This window comes from Hakea prostrata, chromosome 9 (assembly GCF_041222555.1).
Source record: "Hakea prostrata isolate BN-2017 chromosome 9, UWA_Hpros_2, whole genome shotgun sequence".
Taxonomy (NCBI): Eukaryota; Viridiplantae; Streptophyta; class Magnoliopsida; order Proteales; family Proteaceae; genus Hakea; species Hakea prostrata.
The window spans coordinates 2,736,667-2,759,527 of NC_142608.1; the positions used below are offsets into that span (position 1 = coordinate 2,736,667).

The 22,861-nt window shown below is 36.0% G+C and overlaps 2 protein-coding genes across 2 annotated transcripts; one reads left to right on the top strand and one right to left on the bottom strand.

The window, feature by feature from the left end:
- Nucleotides 1–1,189: 1,189 nt before the first annotated feature.
- LOC149004041 (uncharacterized) lies at nucleotides 1,190–9,982 on the bottom strand. Its single transcript, XM_089169133.1, has 10 exons — nucleotides 9,811–9,982; nucleotides 8,953–9,350; nucleotides 8,050–8,294; nucleotides 7,792–7,876; nucleotides 7,489–7,674; nucleotides 7,226–7,393; nucleotides 6,930–7,145; nucleotides 4,741–4,912; nucleotides 1,773–1,944; nucleotides 1,190–1,684 (listed from the first exon to the last, which is right to left on the bottom strand). The coding sequence occupies exons 2-10, from the start codon at nucleotides 9,325–9,327 to the stop codon at nucleotides 1,591–1,593; spliced, it is 1,713 nt and encodes a 570-aa protein (XP_089025259.1). The 5' UTR covers nucleotides 9,328–9,350; nucleotides 9,811–9,982; the 3' UTR covers nucleotides 1,190–1,590.
- A 9,720-nt stretch (nucleotides 9,983–19,702) lies between these two features.
- On the top strand, nucleotides 19,703–21,079 carry LOC149004042 (putative F-box protein At2g04810). Its single transcript, XM_089168513.1, has one exon. The coding sequence runs from the start codon at nucleotides 19,703–19,705 to the stop codon at nucleotides 21,077–21,079; it is 1,377 nt and encodes a 458-aa protein (XP_089024639.1).
- The last annotated feature ends 1,782 nt before the right edge of the window (nucleotides 21,080–22,861 follow it).

Here is a 22,861-nt window from a genome sequence, read left to right on the forward strand (position 1 = left end):
CTGATTGGAATTTTTTTTTTTTTTGGTACAAAGGGGCTTTATTAAGCTGGGGATAGGAATATTAATATGCCTCAGCAAGAGTTGAACCGAGGGTTTCACCACTAGAACAGCTATGTGTTGGCAATAAACCGGTAATGAAATTTAAGTGCAATGAAATAAATACAAATTAAACCAAGCAAAATAGAGAATTTGTGATTATTTAAAAAAATGTAACTTCGTTGTAATAATTTCATTGGCATGTAATTGAAGCAAAATTTAATAATCACCGACCAATGTATTGGCATCTTTTCCATTGCATTTTCTGCTCAAAATTATTTTTCTTCTGGTAATATGATTTGTGAGGGATCTCCTTTTGTTTGTTCTTCCAGCCTCCAAAACTGAGTTTTGTCAAAGTAACTGGTCAACACAGCCTTGTTATGTCAAATTTTGTCGAGTACAGGACTCTAGTCCCGAACCGGTGGTTGGACCGGGTTTTGCATTCAATCGATTGATCGGCTTATGAGTTGACTAGGGTGCTCGACCCTGGACCCGATGGGTATAGCACAGGAGAATAACTTCGATCTAGTGGAGACGTAGCCACATCAGTGGTTCATTTACTGAAAATTTTACCTCCTCCCTTAGGTGTAATCAGGGCGCAACATTTTGGTAAATTTCACCGATTTTTCGCTGACTTTTCAGGTGATCTTTTACCGATTTTGGACTTCCGTTGGAATACTGGGTTTTGTTGGAATTGGAATCAACTCTATGATGACCCATGACTGCCGCCGGAGAAATAGGAAGAGGAAAAGATGTTCCAACCACCGTGAGGGAGATAGAAGACAGAAGGAGAATAAGCGGATCAAGCAATAGCGGCTTCATCGTCGAAGAGCTGGAAGGAGGAGTTGTTTCCACCACAACCGGAGAGATAGAAGACAGAGAAGTAGAAGAAGATTGGGCAACAGCGGATACGATGATCCCAGAGAAGATAATGGCAACGGATCTCAGATTCCAAGATTCCGTGAAGCCAAGGTGAACTTTAGCCTGTATTTCACTAGTTTGCCGGAAAATTGATAATTTTCCGACTTTTTTGCACTTTTTTCACTAGTGTTTGACTATATCATATTTCAGTTCAAAATAAGTTTCCCCTCGGCCGAATCGGCTGAAATTTGAAATTTAGTGAATTTCAACTGAAATTTCATGAAATGTTTTTCTACAGGTAAAATGCTCTAAAAGATTGTCCAGAAAATCAAATCCATTGTGAAGCTGCTGACATAGCCTCATTAGAAAACCATGTGAAAACTACAACCCCCACAAGAACAAAAAAAAAAAACCCGCAAAGAAACATCAACAAAAACTCCCTGGGATTTTGGTTCACACCTGCGCCGATATTGTCCGTGTAGACCCTGTCAATGGTGAAAACGCTATTTAGTATTGCTTTAAGAATTGTCAGTAACTCCATAAAAAAGTTCTTATACCGCATTATAGAGCATTTGATTCTCTCTATTCATTACAATCACTTCCATCCCAAAACAGCACGTGCTCTTTATTTTGCTTTCAGGGATATAAAGAACATTTATGAACCCATAAAGCAGCAACTGAGCTCCAAATACATCACTGCTGCATCTCATAAATTTGCATGTAAGTCTCAGAAAGAGCAACCATCTGAGGAAGAGTTTCTGCAACATGCAAATCTTGCATCTCGTACCTATATCATTGACATCCATATAAACATTTAGATTCTGAGGGGAATACAGAACTATGTTATACAAATGAAGAAAGACTCAGCAAAATACCATAATTCCTCTGATTTACGCTGCACAAATACTCTGTAAGACCCTTCACCAGGCTTGCCATCATGAACAATATTTGCAATCAGATCATATTTTGACCGCAGTTTCTCATTCTCCTTTGGTGTTGGTAAAGGAATATAGTCTTTCAGTTCAAGGTTCTTCACAGGGAAGTTCACTGTTCAAAGGTAACAGAAAAATGATATTGCAAAGTAAAGATCCATCTAAGGAACATAAACAATCAATAAGACTGCGTCCTGAATGAGCAAAGAACAAAATAAAACCATGGAAGCTAGAGATTTGAAAATGTGACAAAAGAAGAAGTTTCAATTGACTAAAAAGAGGGTGTACGCTAAAGCATGGACTACAAAGGCAGTGCAATAAAGGAAAGCATGCCAACGCAAGGGAGTATATTTGACAGAATTAGGTCATGATGTTTGACATGGTCTGCAGATGGATAACCAGACCATATTCTTCCAATCCAACATCAGATTGCCACATAACATATCCTTCCTCAAGTACAATAGAGAGTAGAAGTGATAAAAGGCTTATGTAGAAAATTAAGTTCGTACAAGCATAAAGAGTAGAAATGAGAAATGATTGATAATTACGTGGAAGTTAATCAAATTTTGCAGTGCCCCTGTGGTAGTCCCCTTCCCCATTCCCAATGACCTTTCTACTGCTACCACAGCCGCTGTAGCCCCTCCCCTGTTGTGATCCCCTCTGCCACTGCAGGCAGCACCAGGTCTACTGCTGAGCCCCCTCTCCTCTTCCCTTCTTGCTAATCCATTACATTCCAGCTCTGCTTTTCAGGCCCCTGGCTCCCACTCTCTCCTGCCCCCTGCATTTCACCCCACTTCTGTTGCTTTCCGCCTCCCTGAATTTCCACCTTTCTGCAGATTCTCAACTTCTCCCCTTCTCCTCCCGACCCCACAGAGTTGGGCCATCCCTCCTCCCTATTTGCCCAACCATCTTGGCGCACCCACTTCCCTTTCCCCTATCCTTTCCATCTCTGTGCCTGAGTCCCTCTGTTGGACCTCCAGTCCATGTCTCTAGATCCCTTTCCCTGCCCAGGTTGGATCAGGCCCAATCCTCTACTCCCAGCCCCCGCACCCTTGTCCTAGTGATGTGAACAAGGGTCCTCCCCTTGGCCGAAACCCACGTTTGGGCCCCAAGGCCCCACCAAGGTGGTGCACCTAGGGCTGTCTGAACCCCTAAAAGGAGCACTTTAGTAATTTCCCACCCCTAACTAGCTGCTGATTTAATTTTTAGAATTTTGGCTTTAATTTTCTGAGTCCAATCATGTCTTGAAGTCTTAGTTTGAGTTAATAGTTGAGTTCTAGTGTCATAGGGGATCTTTCTTTTTAAGTAGGATTCTTTATGGATAATTAGGTCTTTGTTTAAGTCAAGTTCTTTTATTTTATGTGGCTATTATTCAATTGCAAGGGGTATCCTAACTAATAAAGGAAATCCTAGTTGAGTTAGTTTCTAAGTCCCTAGTTGAGTCTTAAGTCTATTTCTCACATTGAGTCAAGTTCTTTCTTTCTAGATGCAAGGCTATAAACAGGCCATTCTTTTCATTGTAAAGACGGACAGAATTGAATAAAGAATTGAAGAACTCTTGTGGGAAAATGGGTTGTGGCCTTCTTGGGAGGGGCACGGAAGAATTTCAGGCTTCTTGCCTTCAAATGCAGCAACAACCTACAAGAACCAGCAGCCTCCTCCATCTCCAGCAGCTTCTCCAAGTAAGTACACACCCCCAGCCCCCTTTCCCCTTCATCCCAAACCCATGGCAGCCCTCCCTCTCCCCTCCCCTCTCTTGCACAACCTAGGAAACCCCACCCCCTCCCTTTGCAGCCCCTCAATTCCCCTCCCCTACCCCTGTGATCCATCCTAAGCCCCTCTCCCATCCCTGTGATCCCTCCAGTCCACTTCCCCACCACCCCAAAACCCTACGGCAAACCACACACCCCCCCCCCAAAAAAAAAAAAAAAAAAAACCCTTGGTTACTCTCTCAGTTCCCTCTCCCTCGCTTTTCTGACTTGCCGCACCCAGAAAACAGAAAAGGAAAAGAAAGAACTGCCCAAGATCTTCAAAACCCTACCAAGATCCATTCCCCACAACCCTAAAACTCTCTCTATCAATTGTGTCATCCAAGAATATTTCCATAATCTTCCCTAGTCATCCAAGGTTAATTTGGATTAATCCTTTTCATCCCATCGTGGTTTAGAATATAGCTTACCCTACCACATTGATCCAAAATCATCCCATGGGAATTTAGTATAACCCTAACTTTCCCCTAGCAACACATTGACCTTTCCATTAGTATTCTTTGTTATCTTAGATCATCCCATAAAGTTTTAGTGATTATTTGCTGGGAGATATTGCGCTAACCGTGAACTCTAGGGAATTGTTTCAAAGAATCCTAACCTAGAGTTGGGTTACATCACCCAGCTCCCTCCCTAGGCCCATCCATCCTTTTCCCCACCTCTCTCCCTCCTCCTTCCTTGACCCTTGTCCAGTCCTTCTTTTCCCCTCTTCTACCCCATTCTCAGGGCTGACCCCCCCAGGCATTGCGTCTTACAATTCCAAGCCTAAGGATTCTTCCTCTGCTGAGACCCCATCCCCCCCCCCTTTCCAGGATCACAGGTGACGTAGCTGGTCTACTAGAGGTCATCACCATCTTGCTAGAGATTCATCATGGAGCTCCATTCTTCAAAGCAGAAGAAGAAGAAGAAGAAGAAGAAAAACCAAAAACACTAGTTCATTCTTGTGTTGTCTCAGCTTTTTGGCCCATTTTTTCCTTTTGTTCTTTCTTAGCTCCTTGTTTTTCATTCATCCAAAAAAAGATAATTAGACTTTACATTTCGGTGCCCAGTTGCCAGACCCAAAGACTCACCTTTCAGCTTAGGGACATAGACAACCGTGCAAATATCAAATATTAGTCAGTGAAATTTAAAACACGGAAACTCACCAAGAGTGGGGTTCTTTTCAATGAAGAAATTGTTCTTCGTGAACCGACGCATGTGGAGTATTAGATATTGAGGCAGTCTGGTGACACGGTACCTCATCCTTGCTACACAAGGACGCACAACTTCTGTGATTGTCTCACCATCAAATTTCTTTAGTATGTTGAAAAGTGGAACCTGTAAGGACAACGGAACCCAACATGCATAGAAAAATTACTTCATGAATAGTATGGAGAAGTAGCAAAGCAAATAAGTATGATTCAGATTCAAGAAAAAGTTTTCACCACGAAGTTGCTTTATCTTGCATTATTTAATATTTTTATGGAAACTAAAAGTAATAATGAGTTGCTGTTAGTTCAGATTCTTGGTGAATTTGTGTGCAATTTTCTGTAGTACCAAAATGGGAAAATCGGACATTTAAATTATTTCAGGGGTTTTGACGAAAATTCTCAATCAGTTTGTATCATTTCGTCTCCAAGCATTAAATATCACACGTTTCATAGAGAACCATATAGGATGGACGAAGTGGAAAGGTGCAACCTGAGAATTGTGTGATCGGTGTATTTGTTTAACTTGTAGGGAAAATTTATAGGACATTCATATTCGGCTATGATGTATGTGATGTATAATGTGGCATGTTGAGCACTAGGCAGTTAAAAAGAACTAACTCACCAGAATTAAAAAGAAATAAAGAAAGAAAATAAAAGCAATATATGGATAAATTCAGTGTTGAGATGGACCATGGATGAGTGACAAAATAACAAATACAAAGTAAGGAATGATCACATTAGAGCTGAAATGGAAGCAGCTCTGATACATCATAAGCTACAAGAATGTTGTTTGTGGCAAGACAATGCTCAAAAGAGGCCTTTAAACAATCTAGTGTGGAGGAATGATTCGATTCAGATTACAAGAACTAAAAGAGCCACTTGAAGAGCTCAACTAACCTTTCATAAGTGAGGAAAGGCATACATAACTTAAGCCTCATATTAAGTATGACCTAGTGGCTAATGTAATAAGCCTAATTTTCAAGGCCAATAAAAGGGAATAAAGTTAGGAAATGAGACTAATAGTTTACTTGTAGTAAAGTGTTTGACTTTTTATGATTATTGCTAACTAGAGAGACTTTTTGGGTTTTCTTACTTTATCTAGTGTATCAAAATGACTGGGAGTACTTCTACAAGTCAAACTAGGATTTTTAGAATATCTCTATTATCACACAAAATTCAATACTCCACTTTCATTCCCTGAAATCCACTGTAGATTACATGCTAATATATAAAGACAATTCCAAACAAAAAATATATAAAGATTACATGCATTCTCCCAACTAAAAGAACTCCCTAAATATCCTACTAGACCAAAAATCCAATTCAAATCTGATTCATCCAGGGTGGGCTTCAAATGGAATTGAGCTGGCCCACACAAGTGTTGCTGCATGATTGCAAGAGTAACTGATTGAAGAACATCAGGAATTTTTTGCAGATTTTAAAGGCCTCCTTATTTAGAATTATCCAAATAAACAGAATTTTGGAACTTAATTCTCTGACAGTCATGTCAAGCCCTAAAGTTTCATGGTTTTGGAAGATTAGGTTGTTTTTTACTGGATTCTGAAGTTTGCTGGTTTTAAGGAAGTTTTTGAGGGATGAAATCACAACTTACAAGACTGTGGTACATCCGCATCACAATCCTTTGGGCCTGAACTTGATCTTCTGGATCCTATATAAGAGCACTGGCATGCAAAATTTTTTAGACCATACGGACTATGTCTGATCAATGTCTACTTTGCAGTGTCCAAACGACTTAGCTAGTTAAAGGGGTCAAATATCCTCTGCTTTCAATTCATTATGATTGGTTTCACACAATCTACTTTATCTCCACAAAGTCCTCTGTTTGAAGTTTTACAGCTGGCTACTTTGTTTTGCACCCTCTTGTTGAATATCAAGAAAAATAAATTATATTATAATACGAGTATACCAGCAGCTATTGTTATCGTGTATCATTGTACTTACATAGGGTAGCCTATTTCCTACTACTGTTAAGTTTACAATACTCATAAATATGCTAAGGATAAGCTCTCACTGATGACACTTCAACCAAGAGGGTTTTAAGCAATTACCAAAGATCCAGACATACTACAGGTTGAGCTGCTGCAATCTAAATTACCAAATTAACATAGTTAAGCACCACAAACCTGCGGAATTATATTTTTCTCCATTACATCTTTGAAGAGAGGAGGTGGAGGCAAATCAAGCCCAAGCATTAGGAATGGCATTCTACATGTTTCCCTATGAATGTTGCCACGTTCAGTCCCACCATCTGCAGTGCCCCCATTGCCTTGATCATTGCTGTATTCTTTCTTGTCAGCAATAGATTTGTTATGTAACTCCTTCACAACCTCCAATTCTCCCTATTAACCATGACAGTTTAGATTATGCAATTCTTAAACAACACTTGAGTGAACAAATATTACCAAAAAATAATCAATACCTGAAAACACTGATAGATAATGGTGCTTTTTTCCTTTGGTCTCTTAAGATCTGTGTGTAGTGTGTTAAGAAGCCATGACATGAACTCCACAGGATCTGACTGCTGACCTATTCGGAACCGTTTTTTACTGGCTTTCATAACTGCCTGCAAAAACTCATGTGGGCTGACCTGTATACAAGTCATGCCAGAAGATATCATATATGTGTTTAGAACCATAAATTTATAATAAATGCAATCACCATAAGGGCGAGAAATAAATAAACCTGGCCCTTGAAATTTCGAGCATGCCAGATCTTTCTTGTTAGCTCTCCAAATCGGTGAACAAGAGGAGATCTACAGTGCTCATAATTCTCAGGAATAAGGAAGAAATTCCTTAAAGGGGTAACCCTCATCAAAGACTGAATTGTGACATTAACAAAATCGGTTTCTTTAATATTGTTTAATCCCACCTGAAATTTGTAAATTATCGATAGTTGTCAAGAACATAGGCACAATATCAACATAATAAAGTGATCAAAATACCGAAACAAAAGCAATAATACAAGTAGGATTCAGAGTTCAAATACCATTCCTGGAAGATAATCAGAACCATCAAGTGCCCTTGACCATTGCTTATTTTTGTCAAGCTGTTCAACCTGTTCCCTAGTGAATCTGTACATATTGAAAAAGAAAACCAGTACCAAAATTAATTGTTAACATGTGATGCAATTTAAGAAAGCACAACATATCAGCCCTTTTTTTCTTTTTTTTTTTTTTTTTTTTTTTTTTGGGGGGGGGGGGGGGGGGGGGGGGGGGGGGTGAAGTAGGAGGAAGCATAGCTAAACCTTGGATTTAGGACATATCTAATGTCATCTAATGATGGGTCATTGATTTCATATCCATCAGGCAGGCAATAAACTCTCTCTGTCTGGAGGTTGATATAAACATGGTGCCCAGCTTCGAGGCTATGAGTGTATGCATGAGATTTCCGACCTCTTCCCTGATAATACTTCCCACAGACCAAACATGCATATACATTCAAATTTGACAGAGAGACAGAGCAAAATCTCTCAAAGTCAAAGTCCAAAACCTGCAAATAAGATTTTAAAGAAAAGGACAATAGAGAATAAACAAACCATTAGAATCCAAAGAGACAAGTAACAGCTACATGTCTGTATTCAGTACCATGTATATGCAGTTTGATTATAAGGGAAATGCAAACATTTCCTTGAAAGGTGAAATATATTTTACAGGAAATGCAAATATTTCCCTTTACTTCACTTCCCCCCTTTTCCATTTCCCTTGCAACCAAATAAAGCCAAAAAATGAAATCTGAAACTCTCTAAATGCTACTGCTACCAAAATCCAACTAATCAACAGTTGACTTTACAACATGTTTGTTTTCAAGTAACATAAAACTTTAACCTGTCAAAAAAATAATAATTGGTTAAGTTCTGTTCACCATTTGTGGTGGGAGAGGAATCTTAGCAGTGGAGCTGCAACTCTAGGTCTTTCAACTAGATTTGGAAAGTCATCTGCTACGATGTATCCTCTAATTTACAATTACTTCCCAATCCACTTGTTGATGATACCACAATGAACAGAACTCATTGTTGTTACATGGGATTTAGGCTCTACCCTTCAATCTCCTAACCGAATGCCTTTCCCTTTGCCCTGACCCCCTTTTCTTTACGTTACAGAACAACAACAAAGTTGATATTGACGATAGTTATGATGATAGCAATTACCTGGCGATTAACTGTATCTAGATAAGGACAATCCCTTCGAACCTCAACCTGTCTACTGCGCTTTACTTGAGATAACTGTGCACCGTCCTCCTCATCCTCAGTATCATCCTGATTTTCTTCATCTGCTGCTTTTCCATGATCATTTCCATGTCCTCTTTGTCCTTCCCTATAACCATTTACTTCTATTCCATTGTTTTGATCTCTCCTTTTGTCTTCTTCTTCATCGTCGTCGTCATCATTATAAGAAGCAAGAGGGAGAAGAGGATTTTCAATGGCAGGATGTGGAGACGAGGGCGAAGATACCCGAAGCAACTTCTGCCTTTCGAGCTCTGGTTCCTCACCATCGTCATCCTCCCTGTTTCTCTTAGTTGTCATCCTCTCTGCAGTTTACTTCTTACCTAGAATAAACCACCACAAATATTCAATGCAAGGTGAGATCATGACCACAAGTTCTGATAAAATTTGCAGGGCATGGGATTCAGAAAAGAAGCGCTATAAAATCTCAAAAACTTGTAAAACTTTAAAAAATATACATGCCAACTATTAGTGTACGATGCAAGGTAACTGAAACAGTTTCAATTTCTTTTCCTTTTCTGGTAAAGAAAAGAGTTTCAATTTGAAAACCATGAACACGATGAATCACAATACCAAGGAGAAACTGAAATCTACGCACATATAATGCACAGAATCAAACGAAATCCGTCAAAATAAAAACCACTAGAATTGATAAGAACAATTATAGCAAGAAGAGATGAATTAAAGAGATTCTATGACATCTTAACGAAGAATCACAGAAAAACAAATAGGAATCTTAGGGGAAATTAAAATAAAACGAAGAAATAATACTGGTTGCCTTACCAGAAGAAGTGAAACGAATCTCGATAATGTTAGTTAAGCCAGTAAACTTGTAGGGCTTGAAGAACGGTGAAAAATAGCGAAGACGAGCACTGAGCTTTCTGAGCCTGAGGACGCCCCTCTGCTCTCCGCTTCCGTGATTCCAATTTCCACGACCAAAGTCGGTTCGATTGTTACAATAAGCTACTTCGGCCCAACCCATTGGGAAATTTGTTAAACCCTATTACAATTACAATTTACAAACGGGTTCGGAATTCTCCCACGAACAAAGTTTAAAGTATTTGTCAATGTAGGATTGGTAGAGTGGTAAGATCCATACTTCTCAGTGGAGAGGTCATGGATTCGACCCTTGTGGACAACAATCATCCCTCTTAAGGATGTAATCAAGGTGTCGCAAGCTGTCCCGGATGAACCTCAGATACCAAAAAAAAAAAAAAAAAGTTTAAAGTATCGGTATTGATAATCATATCGGTCAGGTGATTTTAAAAGACATATCGTCCTATATTGAGTATTGTCTCGCTCTGGCTAATGTATTTTAGTATAATCTAATAGATAGACGTATCGAGATGTATCGTATCGATTGGATCAAATATGGATATGTATGGGCTAGTATTTTATGATTTCATAGGATACTTTAAACTTTGCCCACAAGTGCCCAGTGAGATATGAAGGTTGGACACGTGGATTATGTTGGTCCAACGGTTAAATGAATAAATAAATAAATAAAAACCTTGCAGTGTGGTTTTTCTCATGTGATTCTTCGTTCACCTCCTCTAGTTTGGGTATACCTCTTCTAGTGTGATTCTTGGTTTAGATAAATTTGTAGAGGTAACTTGTTCTGTAGTGTATGGTGTAGTATATGATGAGGTTGCAGTATGTTGATTACAATCTACTCTTGATCCATTCATGGATTCTGTTTTATATTCGTCTATATTATTTAATATTTCATTTAAATACTGGTATTTCTGAGTATTTTGGTTTACTTGGTGTTCTATGGTATAAGGACTAGATTTTATATATTCATTTTCTTGCCTACTATATTTTACTTCATGATTTATTTGTCTCTTTCATATGTTATCATCATTATCTTTATATAGTTCTCAATCATATGCTATTAATCTTTATTTGAATAAGGTAAGTTATAATTATAGTATTTGTAAGTTTGTTATATTTGGTTCTATTACGGATTTATAATATATAATAAGGTTTTCCATTTTATGCTCTAAATTCAACTTTAGATTCATCATCAGTTTCTGTACCTTTTACTGGATTATTTTTATAATCTGTAAATCTTAATAGATGTCTCATTCCTTTGTTTGGTATGTTATGGAGTTAGTTGGTGTAGTTGTGGTACTTTCTTCAGGTTCTATTATTTAAGATAGGTTCCATGGAAATCTTGCTAGTTTTTCAGATTCTATTTTAGGAGGGGCTATTGCTTTCGTACATTTACTATCTAAACTTTTTACTATATCTATAATGCGTCCAAAATTTGCTCAGCCCTTATATCACTGATGAATAACATGCAAAAAAAATTGTCAAATGTGGCCTGACCGTGGGGGTCGGGAGTCTACCTCCGAAGGTTAAGTCAGTTGATGAACTGATCATAAAAGGCTCTACTTGAGTACAGAGCAAAAGTATGAATACGAATATTGGGAATACAATTCAGATACCTCTCTTGTACGTAGGTCATGTCTTATATAGTGTTTACCTTCAAATCTCCTTCGTTGGATTTATTTGAGCCTTCTTCGGGTGGCAGTCCAATCTTAACAATTAGATCAGTTGATAATAGATCCGTTTGTTGGTGAGATAATGGATAACTTCTTTGTTAACACGATCATAGCGTGACAGTTATCCAAGTAAGCACGATTGTTTGCTCCCTTAAGTGCCGTTAACCGTCTCCTTGACGATTCGTCCACTCCGATAATTATGGATTTGGGCGTGCTTATTGACTGAGTCAGGTTTCTTCCTTAGCAAACTATCTTTAAACCCGGCCCGCTCAAATGCGAGTCGATCCATTTCTTCCCAACCGGGGTTGAGAGTCGAACCAAGGGCGGACCCGATTCGACAAGGGTTTTTCCTGTATCAATCTCTTATGTCTATTTTATAATTAGTGGTTGAATTTTCCATTGCAACTCCTAAAAAGCCAGTGCATATTTGTAGATTATTTCCTGTAATTTCTTCAAATCATTTTAATTGTATAACTAATTTTATATCTTTTATGAACTCATTTTTATCTAATAGCACGTTGGGGGTAAACATTACTAATCCTACGTTATCATTTATATATATTTCTATTAATTGAATTATGAATTTTATGTTGTTCCATCTTCCATCATATAATGTCACTAAGACTTTGGTTCCTTGTCCTCTTCTTATAATGGACTTTACTCTTACTGCAAATATTCCAATATGAACTAATTTAAGGTTTTTTATTTTTTAATTTTAGCTTAAGTTCATTGTCAACTATATTTATTCTTACTGTTTGTCCTTCCAGACAACTTATGAATCTTTTTTTTTTTTGTCTAACAAAACATGTGTTTCTAGGAAATTGTGCATAATTGAAAAGATTTATGGGACTTATGAGATTTAATACATTATTTCATAATATTTCAATATTTTCATTTATATCTATTACATCTGTGATAGTATTTTATTGGGGTGACTCCTCTGTCCTAGAGGATTCTCCTATGGTTCTACTAGATCCTGGAAATCTTCTAAGTATACTACTCATTTTTATCAATTTGTTTTTCTTTTTAAATTCTTTATTATTCTTCTATTATTTCTTTTATGGTTTATCTATTACAAATATCCAAGGTTTCTTAAGTGCTTTTGGTCTATCTTGTCCTGTTGGGACATCAATGTTTACTTTTCTTAATTGTTTTGTAAGTTTTTGTAATTCTATCTTCTTTGTTTGAGAAGTTTAAATCATTATTACATATTTTTGTAGTTGGTCAATTTCTTTTAGAGTTCTTAGTAATAATAATATTATAAAATTATTTTGTCTTATCTACTATATTTTTAGGTTCATATGTTGTTAGCCTTTTTGGTTGTCCATGATATGATTTTGCTTCTGATTTTGTTTGGCTATAAAAAAGATTATTAGTGGGTTCCATTAATTTTCAAATAAATATTTGGTTTCATTAATAAGTTGTTCAATTTCAATTATTTTTTTTATTTTATTAATTAATTAATTTTCTAATTATAGATTATGAGCATCTAGATTTTTATTTTGAATTATTAAATGTTCTAATTCTTTATTTAGTTGTAATAATTTATAAATTTCTAGCTCGATGGGCTTAGGCTTATAATGTTAAATATTGTTTATTAATTGATTTATATCTTTTTTACTAGGTAAATTTTGAATATTAAGTTTTGTTATTTTGTTATGAATTTCTGTGATCTATTTTTGTTGGTAATCTTGATTTTCTCTTATTTTTCTTATTTCCTTACTCTTAGTAATTTGGTGTCCTATTATGTCTAATAATTGTTTATTTATGGATTCTATATTAATTTCAGCTGATTCTCCTACATTTATTATCAAATCTGTAATACTATTAACGTGTTGATTATACTATTTGAATCAAGATTCTCTTTTAATAAGTTTTTCCTAGCTTTATAAGTATCTTGTTTTAATTCATATGTTAATTTTATTTGTTCTTCTAAATATTCATAACTATAATATGCCATTGGTACTATCTAGTAATCATTGCTAATTCTTGTTGTTTTTGTCTATATTGGGTATCATAATATAAATACATATGTTCTAAATGGTCATATATATTTTATATATTCTCTTAAAAACCATCTTATATCGCTATAAGTATCTTCTCTCTGTTCATAAGCAAATTCTATTTTTTCTTTTAATTTAGTATGCTTTTCATAAGACATTTTGTACGCTATTTACTAATTATATTAAACAATATTATAAAATAAAGATAAAATATAGAATACAAAGAAGAAAGACATGATGAGTTCAATCAGAATTAATCCATTCAGTTGAGTGCATTACATATTTATAGTAGAAGAAACATCTACTCTGATATGGAAATGTCAGAGTCTACAAAGAAATACAATATATGATTCTCACACACAATAAGATAATCTTGATATGAAAAGATAGATTGCCACCCAAGATAGAATGTGCATAGAATGGAAATATTGACTGCCAACATTGTGTGTTGAGATCACTGTAATCTTCAATTAAGATGGGAATGTGAATCACCAATATGGTATGCTGAGGTGGTTGAGATCTACAATTAGAAGTATTGTCTATTGAAGTCCAAAGTTTAAGATTTCTTTCATTTATATTTTTCTCTAATAATCCTCTCACTATTTTATTATTTTCATTATATTTATTTTTTTATTCATTTATCTTATCTCTGATATTTTCTTGGTATTCTATTTCTATTATGAGTTCTCGCATTCTGATTTCTACAATTTTATGAACATCTAAAGCTTCAATCCATCATCCAAGAGTTTTTATTTTAATTTCTCTTTCTTCCATTTTCTTAAAGTTTTTGAACCAAGGTAATTCTCTCATATGTTTATCAAAATGATTGTTTACGCATTGCCTTAATTTTCGAGTCTCTTGACTTAGTTTATCCCTTTTCATTTTTGTTTCTTGGGATGTTTTAGGACATGAAGAATTACATAAAATTTTAAATATTAATATTTTAATTTCTTATAGTAAACTTTTTTCTTGTGCTAAAAGTTATTGTAGTAGTTCAATATGATTAATTATTATTTTATAATATTTCATCATATAACAAAATACATCACTTAGGCTAAAAGCTAAAAGATTTTGATGATAATAAAATATGAAAATAGTAAAGGCTTCTATAGCGTCCTTCATCATAATTCTTGATTTTCTAAATCTAAAACCACCTCATGTTCCTTTTCATATTGGGCTATAATTCTTTCAAGTTTCCTTTTTATTTTATTGTCAACATAATCCATAATTGGTTTAAACTTTTTATATAATTCCAGATTTTCTAAAACTTAGTAACTATATTCTCGTGCTATTTTGGGGTCCTTTACCTTTTTAATTTTTTGTAATATCTATTGTCCATATTTTTAGTTACTTTTTCTAATCCTTTACTTTTATAAAACTTTATCCGAATTTCATTATAGTCCACTAATAATTTCCATTTGAAACTATCATCTTCTTCAAAGTTGTTAGGAAATCCATTATATAATTTTTCTAGGATTGTTATCCTTATGTCTTCAGGTAAATTTTTGTTTTATGCTTGTAATTCTTTTGGGGCTTCAATGTTTTTAATAATAGTCGCACAATATTGGAAATATGAGTGCATAATATAATTTTCACTGTACCAATTCAAATGTAGATATTGATTGAAAAGAAAATTTTCAAAAGCAGAAATAATCTCCATACTAAATTGTCTCAAGTTCGATAACAACTTAAAAGAGAGCAGGATTTTAAGAGAGAATAAACGAAAGTTGCAATAGATTTAACAGTCCTACTCAGTACTACCAAGTTCAGTAAAAATGGGATCTAAGGCTTGGTGCACATGCAGTTCTACATGATGCGGATTTTTTTTTTTAATTTTTTTTAGGAAAAAGAACCACATCTCTTTTTCTTTCTAGCTCTTCCTTAGTTTCATATCCTTTGCCTGAGTCCTTTCACCTTGGCTATCTTGTAATTTTTCAACACACATAGCACCAAATAGGGTCTTACAGGACTTTACGCCTAGTTCCCTCAGACTTTAGGCATACTTTCTGAGATCAAGAAAGTGCCGTCCAGAACTGAACCATGCTCTGATACCAGTATTGGGGAGGGGAACGAAGAATCACATGAGAAAGTGAAATCTTGCTCTGATACTAGTATTGGGAAGGTGAACGAAGAATTAGAGCATATGGTATATCTCAAACTCTAAGTATATAGTACATCAAAAAATTATTTTCTGTCTAATTAATTATTCAACGGTCATAAGTTATTTGATAATATTACTGATTGAATTTTTTTTAATCTTATTATTTTAAGTTAAGACATGAATTATGAAATTTTGCCTTTAAGATAATGTGATTTTATTTTCTATATTTTTTTATTAAAATAGATGCAAAACAAAATAAACATAAGAAACAATACTTACCAAAAGCAATAGTAAGAAACATAGAATAATTAATTAAGAAAAAAATACAAATGTTACCTAAAAAGTGAATAAAGGAATCTCTGGAATTAAATCCTAACATTAGCCAGTATTTGGAAAAGCTTTTGAATATGGTAAGGTAAAAATGAGTTGTCAAATCCTTAAGTGCGTCAACACTATCACTATATCCTATATATACAACCAAATCACTATATCCTCTATATACAACCAAATCGTAAAAAAAAAATAGTTTAAAAACACACACAACCGAGTCGAATTCCAAAGAAAAGAATCAAGCTAGAAATGAATATTTTTCAAATGATCTAATCATAAAACTCATGTACTCAGAGTTGGATGATGACATTCTAGTGGATGAATGCAAGATGCTCAAAGTATGTCGATGCTCTCACGATGACAGTGTAGTGAGGGCACTCGAATGGCTCACCTCATTCATGCCACACGGAATGGTACAAATGAGTCATGAAAACCAGGTAGGTTCTGGTGAACCTACGGTAGAGCAGAACCGACTCTAAATGCGATCTGAGATAATGATCGGTGAGATTCTGGTTGTTTCCAAGTGATGCCCTACAAAACCGGCAAATACCAGCAATTAAGCTCAGATCATTGAACGTAGTCGAATACAACATTTCCTCTAGAAATTGCAACTCGATTATTCCGTTTTGCAGTAAAGCTCTTCGAAATCTATAGAAGTCTCTTACGTACGTTGAATGTTGGCTTCTCAGATAGAGTAGCGCATGCTCTCTTTGCCGGTAGCGTAGCAAGCAAAGAGAGCATTCGTGCCAATTTTCTCCCCTTATTGTTACATTTCTAAGTAAACTAGTGAGAGAAATTTGTTCTACATGAATAGATGAAGTTTTGAATTGTTAATTATTAAGTTCTTTGCTGCAGGTTCATCTTTCTCCAGGGAGAACTCTCCGGAAAGTAACCATTACACTAATAACAGAGCCGGACAAACCTACCATTGAGTGCTTTGAAAAATCCAAGAGAGCTCTACGGATGGCCAAAAATAGATGGTTTTACAGAGAATTAAAAAACAGAGAGAAAAATAAGAGCATAACTCCAAATACAGGCTTCGACTCCCCATTTCGGCAAGATTTTGCCAAAAATTTGGCTCTGATACTATGTTAGAAAATAAATTTTAATTAACCACTGTTTTGATTATAAAAGCTTTGATACCATTTTAGAAAATAAAACTCAATCAACAAAATAATTAAATTTTTGGGAAATTCTGCAATTTGGGCAATATTTTGTCAAATTTTAAAAATACCCCAATGCTTTCACAATGAAAGTGCAGTAAGGGCACTCGAATGGCTCGATTCCTGCATGCCACATGGATCGGTACAAACGAGTCATAAAGTCCAGGTAGATTCGGGTGAACCTACTTAGAACAAAACCGACTCTAAATACAATATAAGAAAATGGTCCGTTAAATTCTAGTTGGTCCCAAATGTGGCAATACAAAGCGGGCATATACCAACGACAACGCTCGGTTTGTTGACCGTAGTTTAGTCCAACATGTACGTTTCGCATCAGACTCTTCTAAACCTAAAGAACTCTCTCGTGCATCTTAAGTGTTGGTTTCTCAAATGGACTAGCGCATGCTCTCTTTGCCGGTAGCGGAGCAGGCAAATGGAACATTGGTCCCAATTTTCTTCTCTTATTGTTACAATTCTGAGGAAACCAGTGAGAGAAATTTCGTATGCATGAAATTTTTTTTGAATTGTTATCAAATTCTTTGCTCTAAGTTAGTCTTTCTCCAGGGAGAACTCTCCGGAAGGTAACCATTACATTAATAATAGAGCCGGACAAATCTGCAATAGATCGTAATTAATCTGATAGTTCATATTAGAACATAAGTTGAGTATGACTCAAATATCTCAACAATAAGTTGAGTATAACTTGAGTACCTCAACACAAGTTTTGTATGACTCAAATACCTCAACATTAAATACCTTGAAAAACCCAAAAGAACTATGCAGATGGCTAAAAATAGACGGTTCTACAAATAATTAAAAGACAGAGAGAAAAATAAAAATAGAACTCCAAATACAGGCTTTGACCCCATTTCAACGAGATTTTGCTCAAAATTGGCTCTGATACCATATAAAAAATAAATTTTAATCAACCAATGTTTTGATTATAAAAGCTCTGATACCATGTTAGAAAATAAACCTTAATCAAGAAAATTTTTGATTAAATTTTTACAATATTCTGCAATTTTAGCAATATTTTGTCAAATTTTAAAAATACCTCAACGTTTTCACAATGAAAGTGCAGTAATGGCACTCGAATGACTCGCTTCCTGCATGCCATATGGACCGGTACAAGCGAGTCACAAAGTCTAGGTTATTTCGGGTGAACCTACGATAGAGCAGAACCGACTCTAAATGCGATACAAGAAAATGGTCTGTCAGATTCTGGTTGGATTTAAATGAGGCCATACAAAGTGGGCATATATCAACGGCTAAGCTCCGTTCGTTGACCGTAGTCCAGTAAAACATGTACTCTAGAAATTGCAATTTCAATTCTTCTGGTTCGCATCAGAACTGCAATGCCATAGTATGAGGATTATGTTTAAAATTGACAAATTTTTTTTTCATATTGCTAAATTATCCAAATTAGTGTATATTAATCTTAATCTGCATATGTTTTCAATATCTTTTCCTGTCCTTCAACCATTGGCGGTACCGCCTCAGCTGAGTTTTTGTAATTCGGTTTGTTTATTTGATACATGCTTCTTTAAAAAAAGCTTTAGAAAAGAAAAAAAAAAAAAAAAAAAAAAAAATAGCCAACCCCTTTGGTGCAACAATTAAGATTAAGATTTCATGTAGAAGAAGCTAACTATATATTTGTGATCGTAGCCAGCCCCTTTGCTGCAACGAGAAGATAGCAGGAGAGGTGAAACAAACACCTTATCTCTTCTCAAAAGCCAAATGACTCTTCACAAAATTGATGAACAAAATGGGGTCAACTATATAGATTATCTTTCTAACAAAATATCTTAAAAAAGACAGGAACATTGGACAATCAAACCATCACAATTTAAGGCTCGCATCCCCTATGCCGCTTCATCATATTAACCTCCTTTGTTTGCTCACTTATATTGGACATTTATTCTCCATCTATGAAAGAATTGTTGGATGTGAGTAGGATGCATGCAAAGGTTTATGAGAATCATTGTCTTATGGTAGCAAGAACCCACTAATTAAAACTCTTCATTGTGCATGCCATGTTGAAACTTGAAAGATCCTTCATGTTGGTTGAACCCTTACTGGAGTTTCTTGTATCATGTGGGCTATTTTGGTTCATCCATGATCTGATCAAGTTAGGACTTGGTCGAACCGTACTAACCCTGGTCGGTCTTCAATCATGCGGTTAAACAGAACTTTTCCGTGTAAATTCCTTTTTGGTTTTGGTAAACTCTTAGTCTAGGGTATTTCAATTGGATTTTTTATTTTATTATTATTATTATTTATTTGTTTTTCTGTGTTGGCAGTAATCGAGTCAGAGTTAGTTTAGAAGTGCAACTCGGCAACCCTAGCAAGAGTCACTTTAATGTGTGCGTATATATATTTCTCGTAGAGAGAAGGAAGGATCGGATCGCGTGGAAGAGTGAGAAGAGTTACGATTGGATCGGATCGGATCGGAGGATCGTGTGGAAGAGTGAGAAGAATCTCAATCGAAGAGCATCATTTTCATGGAAAACGAAGGTAAATCTATTTGCACCGGCCTTGTTTTTGAGCTGTGTTTGGACTGAGTTGAATAACATGTCTTGTGTTTTAGATGATTGCAATACCATTGTTACTCGAAAGAAGAAGAAGCAGAAGTCTTCTTCGACGAACACCATCGGTTGCGATGGCGATGGCGATGGCGATGGTGTTACACTTACCAGTAATTCGATAGTTGAACTTCCAGATGATATCACACCAATGATCCTTAGCAAACTAGATCCGATTGACTTTTATAGATTTGATGCAGCCTGCAAGTCCTGGCGATCGATTAGCATTGCTGCGAGGAAAAGCAAGGGGTTTACTCTGCGATATCCACTCCCATGGCTCATGTTTTCCTCTATAAAGGATCATCATCTTAGGTTTTTCACACTTGATGAAGCCAGTGGCAACAACAACAACAAGGTTTTGAAGTTCGATACACACTGCTATTCTGCGTGCGTTGGGTCAAATTGGGGATGGTTGATAATGGCGAATTACAGTGGACAAATCTTCCTCTTCAATCCATTCACCAAAGTTAAAATACAGTTTCCAGACCAAGCTTTTCTACCGGATTACGACCCCGATGGGGAAGTGGAACCACCTCCAATTGTTCCGGTGGATAATCCATCCCGATGCAACTTGATTAATAAGGCTATGTTGTTATCACCTCCTGTGCCTTATATTCCATCTGCAATCAAAAGTCCATATTCACCTTGTGTGCTCATTGCAATTTATGCTAACCACAAGCTAGCCTTCTCTAACTCTAGGTCAGGGAGATTTAGTTTTTGGACTGGCCTGGGAATAAATATCAAAGATGTAATTCTATACGATGGACTAGTATATGCCATTACCGACCAATGCGATGTTAAATTTATGAAATATCCTCCTCCTCCAAAACCTGTTAGGTTTGGTCATTCATTAAAGCTATTTGTGCAATATGATCCTCGTCCAAAACTTACAAGTTGTAACATTGCTCCTCCATTAGATCTAGATCTTCAAAGGGTGAAGTCAATTTATTTGGTGGAAAGTGTTGGAGACTTATTGATGGTTATAAAAAGTTCTACTGTAACAATACAAGTGAAAGAAGAGGAGGAATCGGAAGAACTATATGAAAAATATACAATCCAGATATTCAAGTTAGACCTCAAAGCTCGGAGCTGGACCAATGTGGAGGATTTGGCTGATCAAATGTTATTTGTAGGCATAAGTACTTCCTTGTCAGTTTCTGCTCGTCACCGCCCTGGATTTAGAGGAAACTGTATATACTTCTCACAACATGATGATCAAGACGTATTCATGACAGAAATAAGCTCTGGATCACAAGCTATGTTGTACCGCTTGGAAGATAAGAGCTTTGAGTTTCTCCCTTCTGATGAATTGGATGAATTGGGTCTTTCTCGTTGTCCATCTATCTGGTTTACACCAATTGTTTGATACAAAGGGATATTATAGTTGTTTTATGTACTCAAAGGCTCAAACTTCTCTTATCTTTTATATTTTAAATACACATATTACTTGTTATCCAAATCTGGCCATCAGTGGGTGCGTTTCATTGAATTCTCAATTCTTCTTTACATCAATTCTGATATTTTCAAAGCAGTGATCACACCAAATTGGTGAATTACCCAATCTCTTACAGCCCAATTTATTTAACCTAGGTGGAGTAGCAAGAGCTGTGGGTGCTGCTGGAGTCTACAAACCATAAAAGAAAGAAAAATTATTACCCTGGAGGGTGGGATGAGTCCCACCCCCCCCCCCTTTTTGAGTACCACGTTCATACCTGATCCATTTCCCAAGTCTGGCAGCCAAATGACTCTTACTTACACCACAGTATCAACTCTTCAACCAACAAAATAAAATCTGGGCATTGCCATGGTATGAGGATTATGTTTAAGATTGACACAATTTTTTTTCATATTGCTAAATTATCCAAATTAGGTTTATGTTCATCTTTTTCCTGTCCTTCAACCATTGGCGATATCGCCCCAGCTGGGTTTTTGTAATTCAGTTTGTTTCTTTGATACATGCTGCTTTAAAAAAAGCTTTAGGAAAAAGAAGAAGGAAAAAAAAAAAGTCAAAGCCAGCCCCTTTTGTGCACTTACTGTATATTTGTGATCATAGCCAACCCCTTTGGTGCAACGAGAAGATAGCAGGAGAGGTGAAACAAATAATCTGGATCCTCACCCCGTCGGGGTAGCACTCTGTGCTCCCCGACGGGTTCCTAACCACACAAAACAGTGGGGCCCACGGATGAAATTAAAAAAAAAATTTTGGTTTTTCCAAAAAGTGTTTTTCACCGTGGGCCCCACTGCTTTGTGTGGTCAGGAACCGTCAGGGGAGCACAAAGTGCTACCCGTCGGGGGAGCTGATCCGGACTCAAAAAGCCAAATGACTCTTCACAAAACTGATGAGCAAAAATGGGGTCATAGATTATCTTTCTAACAAAATGTCTTAAAAAAGACAGGAACATTGAGAGGTGAAACAGAAGAGGAATAACGAAATGAGGGGTGGGTCTTTACTAACTTCAAAATAAAGATTGTTAAGAGTTCAATCCTTGTTATTTTCAATTGAACCTAATTTGCTAATAAAATGAATAGAAATCAACAACGAAATCTTTTCGCTCTCCCGTTTACCACATTTGCATTTTGTATTGGTATACTTCAAATACGGCCTTAACGGCTCGTTAACGCTAGAAGTTAAAATCCTGTAAATGCACAAACAAGAAGGTATATTGGTATGTAAAATCTTTGTAAAAGAACGAATGCTATACTGGTGCAGTGCAGCAAAAATTATGACCTAACATAATTGCCTAAAATACCACATACAACACTGCTAACCTAGAGTAGCCAATCTACTTTCAGGCAACTATATACAAGTAATATTAGCATTATAATATATGTGTTAGCAAAGATAAAAAGTGCTTTCACATTATCATTTTTATGACCAAAATAGCCATTATATGCATTTTCATTTTGTTCTCTTCAAGTGGGAACATATTCAATTAGAAGATTGCTTTTGTATGGATGTTGAGGATGCCTAGGTGTTACATGAGTCTTCATTGTTCTTCCTGGATCAGTATGGGCTTCTAGGTAATCCTACACATGGAAATATCCAGTGTTTTGGTAAAATAATTTATTTCATTTTTGGTATGTACCCAAAAGAAAGTTGGAACTTCTACCCAAAAAAAAAAGAAAAAGAAGAAGAAGAAGAAAGGAA

Coding starts and splice junctions, on each gene's coding strand:
- LOC149004041 (XM_089169133.1), bottom strand. CDS start 9,327: ATGACAACTAAGAGAAACAGGGAGGATGACGATGGTGAGGAACCAGAG. Junction 7,675..7,791: donor CTGATTATCTTCCAGGAATG/GTATTTGAACTC, acceptor TACAAATTTCAG/GTGGGATTAAACAATATTAA. Junction 7,394..7,488: donor CTCGAAATTTCAAGGGCCAG/GTTTATTTATTT, acceptor ACTTGTATACAG/GTCAGCCCACATGAGTTTTT.
- LOC149004042 (XM_089168513.1), top strand. CDS start 19,703: ATGTCTTGTGTTTTAGATGATTGCAATACCATTGTTACTCGAAAGAAG.